The 12848-nt window shown below is 37.4% G+C and overlaps 1 protein-coding gene across 1 annotated transcript in view; it reads right to left on the minus strand.

The window, feature by feature from the left end:
• The window catches only part of Octbeta2R (Octopamine beta2 receptor), a 653741-nt gene that overhangs the window by 38675 nt on the left and 602218 nt on the right, over window positions 1-12848 (minus strand). Inside the window, 1 exon segment of the mRNA XM_073961606.1 lies at window positions 12807-12848. This exon segment is cut by the window's right edge and continues 57 nt beyond it. Coding sequence (XP_073817707.1) covers window positions 12807-12848 — 42 coding nt within the window.

Here is a 12848-nt window from a genome sequence, read left to right on the forward strand (position 1 = left end):
GTCCAAACTTAGTTTAAGTTCGAAGATGCTTTATATCGGTCCACTCCTTCCGGTACCTCCCCCACAAAAGTTCGAAAATGTTCGGAAAATTTGTGCCCACGCTAACTCTTGAAGTGAGTAACCTATTTGGTCCATACTTTGCACATCGTTAAATTTCTACCAAACTTAGATTAGGTTTCAATATGGACTCAATCGGTCCACTCTTTCGAGTACCTCCGACACAAAATTTCGGATAAGTTCAGTTTAGGACCCTCAAATCGCTTTGATTTTTGTTGTAACAAGTTGTATTCACGGCCCTCCATACGACGGTACAAGTTTCATCAGGGGCAATTCCATACTTCCTGAGAAAATAGCCTGAAAGTTGCAAAAAACCCCTATGACCCCGAGTGTTCGAGCGCAAGATAACTCTCAAACTGATCTGCCGATTCGGTCCAAAATTTGGCCTTCGTAAGTTTGTCCAAACCTAGTTTAAGTTCAAAGATAAGCCATATCGGTCAACTCCTGCAGGTACCACCCCCACAAAAGTTCAAAAATGATCGGAAAAATTGTGCACACGATAACTCTTAAGGAATGACCGATTTGATCTATACTTTACACATCCTAATTTATCTACCAGATATAGAATAAGATCGAATATGGACTATATTTGTCCACTCTTTCAGGTACTCCCCACACAAAATTGCGGATAATTCCACTTTAAGGCCTGCTCTCGAATCACTTTAATTTTTGTTGAAGCAACTTGCATTCGCTACTACAATTGCGATGTTGAAAGTTTTTTCAGTGGGAAGTCCATACTTCTTGAGATAATAGCCCAAAATTGTAAAAACCCCTAATTCACCATATGTAGTGGCTGGAGAACACGATAACTCTCTCTGAAATGAAAGTTTAAATTCACACAGGCTGAGGGTATATCTCTGTCGGCAAAGCCGACTGATACTTTTTTACTTGTTTATACACTTTTTCATGCGCTCAAACCAATTGCTGAACGCTTCAAAAGCATTTGCTGGAGAAAAAAAATTGCTGACCACGCCTTTTTTTCTTCGTGTGCGGAATTCAAATGAAGTTATTGGGCCAAAAAGACACTGGTTTGAATCGATGTGTGAGAGCTTGAATTGTCATGGTCCACAATGACTCTTCTTCTCTTGTTCGTTTTTTATACCCTCAGCCTTTAGGCTATGAAGGGTATCAAAATGTGCCTCATCGAAATAATGGTTTTAGACCCCAAGTATGTTTGGACGAAATGTGTTTCAGACAATTTGGAGTCGATTGAGCAATGTCCGTCCGTCTGTCTGTCTGTCTGGCTGGCTGGAGCGCACGATAACTCTCGAACGGATGAACCGATTCGGTTTAAATTTTGGCTTTCGTAATATTTTGCCCAAACTTAGTTTAAGTTCGAAGATGAGCTATATCGGTCCACTCCTTCCGGTACCTCCCCCACAAAAGTTCGGAAATGTTCGGAAAATTTGTGCGCACGATAACTCTTGAAGGGAGTAACCGATTTGGTCCATACTTTGCCCATCGTGGAGCGTGTACCAGACTTAGATCAGGTTTTAATATGGACTCAATCGGTCCACTCCGTCGGGTACCTCCCACACAAAAATTTGGAAAAGTTCAGTTTAGGACCATCTCTCGAATCGCTTTGATTTTTGCTTTAGCTACTTGTATTCACTGCCCTCCATACGACGGTATAAGTTTCATCAGGCGCAAGTCCATACTTCCTGAGAAAATAGCCTGAAAGTTGCAAAAAAACCCTATGACACCGTGTGAGGAGGTTGGAGGGCAAAATAACTCTCGAACAGGTCTGCCGATTCGGTCCAAAGTTTGGCCTTAGTAATATTTTGTCCAAACATAGTTTAAGTTCGTAGATAAGCCATATCGGTACACTCCTTCAGGTACCTCCCCCACAAAAGTTCAAAAATGTTCGGAAAAATTGTGCATACGATAACTCTTGAAGAGAGTGGCCGAATTGGACCATACTTTACACATCCTAATATATCTACCAGATATAGATCAGGTTCAAATATGGACTATATTTGTCCACTCCATCCGGTACCTCCCACACAAAATTTCGGATACATGTTCACTTTAAGACCAGCTTTCGAATCACTTTGATTTTTGTTGAAGCAACTTGTATTCGCTGCCTCAATTGCGATGGTAAAAGTTGTTTCAGGGGCAAGTCCATACTTCTTGAGCAAACAGCCCGAAGGGTGTAAAAACCCCCTATGGCACCATATGTAGTGGCTGGAGATCCAATTCCATAATGGTCAATGTCGATCCATTCCTTTTTGTATCTCCTCCGCAAAACGTTTGATCTTTAATCATAATCAACATTTTTGTCGGTTCAAACGCCCAAAATTTTTAAAACCCCCTAAATACATACGTTTTTTGGGAAAAAAAGTTTCAATATATTCAGGCTGAGGGTATATCTCTGTCGGCAAAGCCGACTGATACTTTCTTACTTGTTCGAATTTCTGATCAGACTTCAGGCAACAAATTGTAGTGTACCACTCAGAATTAACATCTTACATTTTTCAAGCGGTATAGTCGTCAAATGGGTGCCACCGCGGATGTGCATATTTGCTTCTGTTGGACGAATTCCAAGAGAAAAACCTAAAAGTGTCTGAGCTTTAAATAAATAACAAAATGTATTGGTGGTGATTAAATATTTTGAATTTTGACTACTTAAGTGGCGGCCTTCTAGGTTACTTGGGGTCTATCATCTTACTTACATAGTTGGCCTATTACAGTATATTTGTCCCATAAGCCAAATTCAGAAAATATTTCCATTTCTCTCTGTTTGTTGCTTTGCTTTTTGGAATACCGCGGCTATGCGTGTACCGCCATGTGGCCCGTATTTATAAGCCTTTTTATCGGGTTCAGCCCGCTAGCATGTAGATCTTTCTAAGTATTTTTCTCGCAAACACCCCAAGCACTGCCTTATCAGCTGGCACAAGTACACAGGCTTTCCAACCATACATTAGCACGCGTATTATCAGTGCTTTGTAAAGCGTTGTTTATGTTTACCGAGATGTGGCTTTATTTTTAAACTTCTTACTTAAGCCAAAGTAGCATATGTTGGCCAAAACAACTCTTCTTCTTATTTGACAACTGATGTTGTTTGTTGTGTTTATGGAGGTGCCGAGGTAGACGAAGTCTTTTACTACCTCAAAATTATAGGAACCAACTTCCACATTGCGCGTCGAGACCATCAACTTAGTCTTCTCGCCGTTTACGGCCAGACCCATTTTACTAGATTCTCCTTCGACCTTCTTAAACGTATTCGTTACTTCTTTTACTGATCGGCACATGATACTATATCGTCAGTATAAACAAACTACATATGACCATTGGTGTAAATTGTCCCATTTAGAGGCTGTCCAATTGTCTGAAACCTCTTTTGGTACTAAACTCTTCGGAGAGATTCTTTCCTATTTTAACTGAAGATCTTGTGTCAGTTAGAGTCATTTTACAAAGCCGAATGAGCTTTGCGGGCCATCCTATATCGATATGAAAAACTGGTTTAATGAATTCAATCGTGGCCGACACTCGCAAAAACCAATGAACGGAAACAAACAAAACGATTCCCGTACCAATCACACAAAGCCACAAACTTTTCAGCTTCTCTGAATCGTTTCATTCTCACAACCAAAACAAAAACACAAACTTTTCAATGTAAAAATATAGAAACCGTACGATTGCGGAAATGTAACTTCGACTATGCTTTGCCGAGTTGTTTCATTCACCACCGATACAAAAAGTATTTTTAGGAAACGTTTGCCGTGTGTATTGTCAATGACACACTCAGACACACACGCACACATGTGATTGCTGAACAACCCTATAAATTAGCATCAGCATACCACAGTGAATTTTATCAACCACCAAACGTTTTTGATTTATTCACATGTGTTTAGTACTATTCCGTTTTCTATCTGCTCTTGTGGAGTTGAGTACTTTTCGCTTTTCGTTTTGTATTGTTCCTATGGAAAATACGAAACGAAACGATTGGAAATGTTATTTAAAGTATTTTTAAGTACGCTGGCAAAAACTGAGGTTGTGAGGGTCGCCCAAAAAGTATTAGTTAATGTCATTTTACAAAGCCGAATGAGCTTTGCGGGTATACCAAATTTAGATATGGTTTGGAATACCATTGAACTTAGGGGTAGAGCTGGAAAACTATCAATAGTCGGACCATCGTTTTGATTACTGTCATGAAGCATTGTTTATAACGGACTCGGAAGCAATTACGTTTTAAATAATTCGCGATAGATAACCCAAATAACTTGGTTTGGTTGCCGCCGTAACGTTTGTTTTACGACAGCAACCAAAACGATAGTCGTACTATCGATAGTTTGCCAGCTCTACTTAGGGGGCTGTCGAAGGCTGCTTTATAATCTACAAAATGTGGTAGGTGTCGATCTGCATATCTTGGGTCCTCAGTATTTGCCGTAGAGTGAATATCTGGTTAATAGGTGTAAAGACGCATTGGTATGACCCAATTATTTCGTTGAATATAGGCTTTAGTCAATCGCACAATATCTCTGACACTATCTTATTATAGTTAGAGCATACAGTCTTATCTCCATTCGTGTGGATAGGGCACACGTTCTTCTTCGGCCAGATGGTGCTAACTAGCTTATACATGCACCTTATCAGCATGTCGCCTCCGCATGTGAACAGTTCGACCGGTATGCCAACGCCTCCTACTGCCTTATTATTCTTCAGCCGGTTTGTTGCTGGACGGTATACATTCAATACCATCTTCTGGGATTTTATCTGTGATGTGTTCATTGTCTTCGCTACTATTGGATACCAACAGTTTGAACAAATGCTCTTTCCATATTCTGATCACCTTTTCTGTATCAGTTACCAAATTACCTTGCTTATCTTTACAGGATGTGCCTATAGAAATGCCATCAGTTTGATGTTTCACTCTTTGGTAGAATTTTCGCACTTCATTCTGTCTCCTGTACATGTCGATTTTTTCACACTCCCGCTTTTCCATTTCTCTCTTTTTCCTGCGATAAAGACGTTTCTGCTCACGCCTTTCCCCAAATACCCCGCTTTTGTGCTACACGTTGCTACTGATTTTAGAGTAGCCCTATATGCAGCATTTTTCTCTTCGGTAGCAGCACGACATTCCTGGTCATACCATGGATTCCTTGGTGGAGATCTCTGGTATCCAAGTATCGATTTTGCGGTTGTTTGCATGGAGTGGGCAATATTTAACCATTGTGCTGATATATTATCGGGATGAGGAGTTCTTTGATTAAGCAATTGGGCTAGTTGAGTGGAATACGCTGTGGCTATCTGTTGTGATTGCAGTTTACCGATGTCTAAATTTCGTGTTGTGTCTGTTCGTACTTTATTTGCTACGTTTAAGCGGGTGCGTACCTGTGCTGAAACAAGGTAGTGGTCTGCGTCAATGTTTGCTCCTCGGAACGAACGCACATCCAACACGCTCGATGAATGTCTTCCATATATCACAACGTGATCAATTTGATTTCTTTTTTTCTGATCTGGAGACAGCCAGGTGCACTTATTGATGTCGAGATTTTTAAATCTAGTGCTGCTAACTACCATATTTTTTGCAGCTGCGAAGTCTATCAGCCTCATACCATTGTCAGATGTTTCACTGTGAAGACTGAATTTCCCGACTGTTAGGCCAAAGATATTTTCTTTTTCCAATTTTGGCATTAAAAGCACATGTCATGGGCAGGACAACGAACATATGTTTCTTCTTAGGGCTCATAAAATATATCTTTGGTCAATTCGTCCTTGTCTTCAGTTGGAGATGTTGAAGAATTTTGCTTTTATTCGAATTGTAGCAAGTCTTTCATTCGCTGGTGTGAAGCTGGAGACCAGGTGTTTTAACCTCCGATCAACTACAAATACGCAACCAAACTCATGCTTTATGTCATGGCGGCTATAATACAATGTGTCACCTTTAGGTGTTGTTGTAACTAGGGTTTCGGAGTCGAGGTATTTTTGACTCGACTCTGACTCCGACTCCAGACAAGTTTTTTTCACGACTCCGACTCCTATACCACTAAAAATGAATAAAATTGGATGTAAGCCAAAATTTTAGTGTGCCTAGCCTTAAAAGTAGACTCCCAGTTGTAAAGCTCAATAAAAGCCATTTTTCATGATTTTTTCCGAGAAAACTACGTAACTTTTTGGCAGATTTTTTCCTCATCTGAAAGAGAGAAATATTACGAAGTTTTGAGGCCGTCTACGAAACCCTGTGTTTATTAAATCATTTTGCGGTGCCAAATCTAGCTCGAAAACTAATAAACCAATTGTCATATATTTTTATGGCCGATTTCGCGAAAAACACAGTTTATTTGCTGCATACGAAATAAAATAAATTGTTCCTATCAGGGCTTCGGAGTCGGAGTTGGAGTCTGGAGTCTAGCAAATTTTGCTGGAGTCAGAGTCGGAGCCGGAGTCGTGAAAAAAAGCTCGACTCCGACTCCGGGCAACAATCTGTTCTACATTTATCAAAATTTGTCAAATCAATTTAATTTATTTAAATGATCATAGTTTAAAAAAACTCTTAATCTCTATTTTGACTACAATATGCATATCGGAAGCATTTTTGGGTCAATTGATTGGAATAATGTTTGCATGCTCCAAATATACTTGGGTAAGACCTTTTAAAAGATTTACAGGTCATTTTAATAAAAACCTAAAAAACTGGCCTAAACTTCTATATCTCAAAAATGGTAGAACCTACGACATTGTAAAGGTCAATCCTCTAGTGAATTTTTGCAGAAACAATATTTTCTTTAGCCCTATTTCGATAGGACTTACCGTTTTCAAGCAAAATCGTGAAAACATAAAAAACGTTAAAAATGTGAACTTCAAGTAACCTTAACGACGAAAGTGTATGTTAAGGGGAAATAGGCTATTTTGGTCTTCTATCACGATGCCCTGTTAAAATATCGTTAATTTTCCATAACTCAAAAATCTACAAAGAGTGTTACCGGACAGTAATTATGGTAATTTGATATTTCTAGTCTCATTGGGTACATAAGTCAAATTCGGAAAATTGTAAATATACTCGTATGTTGGTGTTTATGTAGAGAAACCTTGTAACGATACCGTCCGATTGCAGTTGCTACATGTTCTGAAGTGTGAAGTATACTGAAGTGCTTGTTACTTTGTATTCTGTATTGTCAACGAAAAAAAACGAACAACCACAGTTTATACAGTTGGCCATTCAGCCCAAACTAGTTAGCCCTGACTATTTAGTTTGCTGTCAAATACATAAAATACAAAGGAAATCAAATCACAATAATGAACAATCTATTATGTTTGTTGTCAAATGTTGTTAACAGAACTCTGAATGGCCAACTGTATAAACTGTGCGAACAACTATGTTTTGGTATCCTCCCAATGTAATGTATGTTGAAAGTTCAAACTGAAATGACTGTAATTTGTCAATTTTATTTTATCTATTTTCGGAGTCGACTCCGGAGTTGGAGTCGGAGTCGGAGTCGGAGTCGAGAAAAAAATTGGAAAGGAGTCGGAGTCTGCCCAAAAATGGCTCGACTCCGAAGCCTTGGTTCCTATCCAACGCCCATTCTGAGGCAATATTGTTCCGATCGACTTAAAAATTTGACCACATATTCTATGCTACGTATACTTTCTACTTTTTTCTGAAATTTATAAGTAGCGATCACCCCTTAATTTAAAATTCAGAGCTCACATTTTGATCTTTGGTGTGGAGTGGATAACTTTATTGAAATATTTGATATATATTGTATACCCCACACAGCACGTAGGCAGATGGATGTTTTCTGGAACTGAAAAATTAGCATGAAAATATTCTATAAAAATGTTGCTAGGAAAATTTTATGTAGGCTCGGTCCACTAAGACAAGAAATCGATATTGTCATGTTTCCATTGTCCTTTATCACCTTTGCACGATCCTTTCTCATGAAAACTCTATGGTTATGTATTTCATTGAATTTCGTATATGCTATTTATTGTGTAGAAAACTCGGATATACATGAACTATGTCTGTTCCTGGGGGACAGATCCGGTTATTTGAATGTCTACATCTAATGCCCTCATTGAGTACATAAAGAATCCTAGGAGAAAGATTCGCCGTTTGTCAGACTTCTGAGTTATGGCGGGATGAATCTGTCGTTGACAAACAACGAATTTAATCTGAATTTCATATGTACATATGTATATAGTTAATAGATTATGCGAAATTTACCGAAATACATAGAGACCACAAAGTTTTTAATAGATGCCAAGGATGATTTCTCATAAAAAACAGGATGAGAATACCAATAGACCTTTTGAGAAGACCAGTAAGACTTCTGACGAAAGAGGTTAAAGGTCCAATCTTAATTCGATTGTCATAAAACTTTACTTTTGTTTGCAAAAATGTAACGAATCAATTGGATCAACAAAATAGAGATGAATAGACTACACTTCAGAGGATAGTAAATATCCTGTGAATTGTCCTTTAAATTAGTATAAAATATCGTTTGCATATACATATGTTTTCTTATAATTTTCTTTTAAAATAAATGATGATTTAAAAAAAATGTTCTTGTCCAACTCAAAAAACTCCAGCAAAATTGCTCGACTCCGACTCGTAGACCCCGACTCCGAAACCCTGGCCAAGATAGGTCAACATTAATTTAGCCCCATTGGTGGTAGCTTTTACCTGGTTGAACATATTTCATAGATTAGATAATTTAGGCATTTGGGGTATCCGTGGTCGAACAATGTTTGCACCTAAAATTGCGGACATTACAGGTCACATGTTTATACCATCAGCATTTACGCTAACGAGGGTATATACACTTTCAATACAATGTGCCTAATAAAGTCGATATAGCAATGTAAGTCCGTCCGTCTGTATGTTTCTTTGGCTGGCTGGAGCGCCCGATCACTCTCCAACGGATAAACCTATTTGGTCCAAAATTTGTTTTCTTAATATTTATTCCAAACTTAGTTTAAGTTCGAAAATGGGCCATATCGGTCCATTGCCACGAGTACATCCCTCACAAAAGTTCAAATTTGTCGCAACAATTATGTGCACAATAACTATCGAAGGGACTAACTGATTTGATCCATTCTTTGTACGTCGTTATATTTCTACCAGACATAGATCATGTTCGAATATGGACTATATCGGTTCACTCCTTCGGGTACCTCCAACACCAAATGTCGGAAAACTGCAGTTTAAGACCTCCTCTCGAATAGTTTTGATTTTTCTTGCATCAGGTTGCCCTCAAGGCAACACACTTTGCATATCGATTTTTTTTCGAATATTAGATAAAATTCGAAGGTGGTGCTTACAGGTCCACTTCTTTCGGTACCTCCCCCACAAAAGTTCGAAAATAATCCTTAATTTGAAACGCGCGATATCTCATAAACAGAGCAACCGATTTGGTCCAAACTTTGGATCTCGTAATATTATCTCCAAACTTAGTTTATGTTAAAATGTTGGCAATATCGGTCTACTGCTTGCCACTCACACAAATGTTCAACATTTTTGTTTAAGCACGGTAGGTCCCATGTCATGGAGATAATTTGTATCGTGGTGCACTTATTGATATGTCCCTTCTGGGATGCTTGTCGAACAATTATTATTATTATTACTTGATTCATTCATGGAATATCTGTTTTATTGTTCCCGTCCTTAGGGTACCTCCCGCACAAAATTAAGGAAAATTGCAATTTGAGGACTCGTCTCGGATCTATTTGAAAATGTTTGCAAAAAGTTGTTGTCGCGGTCCCTATCACAACTGTAAATTTTTTCCGGAGTAAGTCCATATTTCCTGAGATAATGGTCCATAAGCTCTAAAAAACCCCTGCCTGCACATATTAAAATAGATAGTGTGGAAGATTACTGTCAACAAATCAACAAAAAGACGCTCTGCTATCCCAATTTTTCAATTTGTGGATTTTTATTTCCATGGCGGATCTGTCTGCTTCTATGGGACGGGAAGCATTTGATAATGGGAATAATTTGATAATGAATGCAGGTTGTCTGAGCTTTAAATAAATACGGTCAAATGTCAGATATGTAACAAAAATGTTAAGCTATCCCAATATAATATTTTGAAATTTGACTACTTAAATGGCGGCTTTCTTGGTTTCTTGGGGTCTATTACACTGTGCAACATTTTTAAGGTTGTGTCAGATCCAGCTCGGATTTTATGGCCCCATCTAAACATGGCTAAATATTGAGTTTTTAAAGAAATTCGGGGCTATATCTCTGAAACCAATGCGAATCTTCTTCTGACCTCTGAAGCAAATTTGTAGATAAGGACAAGAATTAAATATTTGGAGAAATAATGAACTCGAAAAACTACATTTATTGCCTAAATTTCAAAATATATGCAAAAAGTTCACAATTTTTATACATTTCGAACCGTATCTCCAAAACCGTTAATTTTTTCTGAAAATTTTCTTTTGGAAAAATATTCCCTGGAATGTAATACATAACTCTTCGGAACATTGTTGTAAAATGCCTCTATGCCGTTGTTTTCAGTACATTTTTCAACGACTTTTTAATAAAAATGTCAATAATGTAGTGAATTCCGAAATGCGAGAAAAAACTGTTGGTGTGAACTGTATTTGAAATACATGTTGTAAAAGATATGATGCAAAATACCGCTGAAACAACATGAAGTAAGCATTTTAGAGTTTCAGAATGTTCTGAAGAATTGTTGAGAACATTATTTGGAAGATTTTTGCAAACGGTTATTTGGTTCAACTCCCAATAGTTTAGCCGATACTGACCAGAATTTCAATTATGTAAAATTATGTAATTATGTAAAATTTTCCATATTTTATAGATTTTGATGCCCTAGATGGAGTTTTTCGTATGTGGTTTCTTCAAGAGATAAGTTCTACTAGTTTAGGGCTACAATATTGCTAAAGACAGCAAGGCCAAATTCCTATTCGTTTCTGAGATAAAGGCCTGATAAATGCAAAAAAGTGAAGATTTAGCCCGGTTTAGATGAGGCCATAAAATCCGAACTGGATCTGACAGGACAAAACCCAACTAGGGTTTTTGTAGCCTAAGTATGTACTTTCAAAAAATCCATGCTACAAGTTATTTGCATTTTCAGTGTTGCATAGTGTTATCAAAGTTGAAAAAATGCTTAGAATAGTCCTTATTTTGGTATCTCTAAATGGGATGGATAAACTCGTCTGTCTTACTGTTAGACTTTAAATTTCTTCCATTAAATACAATTCCATTTTTATTAAGAGCGATATTTTCCCTGGTAGTATCAACACCTTCTATAATGCATAGATATACATATTCTATGTTGAAATAATTTAATTTTGTATAAATTAAGAGAAAACCTAAAATGACAAACCTAAATGCAAATTATTTTGACATTTTCATCCATAGCAATTCATTTTTCTGCTTAATTAATACAATTTCCTAACAAGAAGAAGAAAAAAGAACAACAGCAACCAACGTGTCCATTAAAAATATTCTTAAATATCTTTTTTTTTAAACTTCAATTAAAGCAATAAAATGCAAATTTAAGCTAAAAGTCTTCTTCTTCTACTTCATCTTTGAAGTGCTAACACTTAACCTTAATGGCAAAACACTTTTGCTATTATCTTCATCTTAATATTTGGGAAAAAGCAAACGAGACTCCATTCAACTGTTCCAACATTGGCAATTGCATTTAAGGTGGGTAATCCAAGAAAAATCCATTAACGTTGTGTTTGCCTTCACTTCAAATTTTTTCAGCAGGAAATTTGGTCTTCTTAGCACCTTTCCTTTCAGATTTTTTTGGGAACTTCTAAAGGAAATAAAACACATTTAAGCCTTTAAAAAGGTTACAATGAAAGCGAAAATCTGAATATTTATCAGCCAAAGTTCCGTAGCAAAGAAAGGAGGGAGAAGCGAAAAAGTTGAATAAAGTAGATGCTAATGCGTAAGGGCATTACTGTACTTTTGTTTGGGTAGCAAATGGGGAAATATAGTAACGCAGACCAGCAGAACACATTGGAAATCCATGGACTATTTTAAAATATTTGCATTGCCAGTTCCAATGATAAAGTAAACGAACAGCAAGACATCATCCTCATCAGTAGCCCAAAACTGAGGAAACGCATCGAATCGAATATGCCCCGACCAATGTTGAACAATGAAAAATGATGCCATGCAAAAAGTCAATTGCCTACCAAATCATTGGAATGCAAGAACACAAATCGATGGGAGGAAGAGGGCCATCACTTGTTCGTTTGCCAATTTCACCTCTTAAGTGTTGCAATTACCAGCATTCTGTAAGATTTTCGAGTCTTTGCATTACCATGTGAGCAATGAAATGGCCACACATCAACTGCTGGCAACTAGTAGCCACGAAAATACCCATGGGCGAAAGAAAGGATCAAATGTAAACGTTTGATTGTAAACGTTTGTGGGGCTGCCACAAAAGCATTGCCCATAATTCACAACCAACAAATGAAAGTTTTATTTCAACAAGGCCACTCGCCGGCCGGACATTTGGGCAATTAAAAGGAACTCGACATTCACCAATGAAATGAAATATATTTGCAATATCGAAAGGAGCATTGGATGGAGATATATTATTATAAATTGGGATTGCGGCCCTTTGCCGTAGATTGACTTGGAATTAGACTGTTGATTAAAAAAATCAAATAACTTTTTGGAATAACCAACCATTTAATGAAATTAATTCAATATTGCAACCGTTAATCAATCAATTCAATGATGGAATCAAAGTAGTTTTAAAATTAGTAAAATTCAATAATTCGTTTTATGTATGTAATAATTTTCCAATATTTACCTATCGACTGATATACAGCATAAATGCAATATGCTTGCAGTT

The sequence above is a fragment of the Musca autumnalis genome, unplaced genomic scaffold (assembly GCF_047663935.1).
Source record: "Musca autumnalis isolate F117 unplaced genomic scaffold, ASM4766393v1 scaffold_1, whole genome shotgun sequence".
Lineage (NCBI taxonomy): Eukaryota > Metazoa > Arthropoda > Insecta > Diptera > Muscidae > Musca > Musca autumnalis.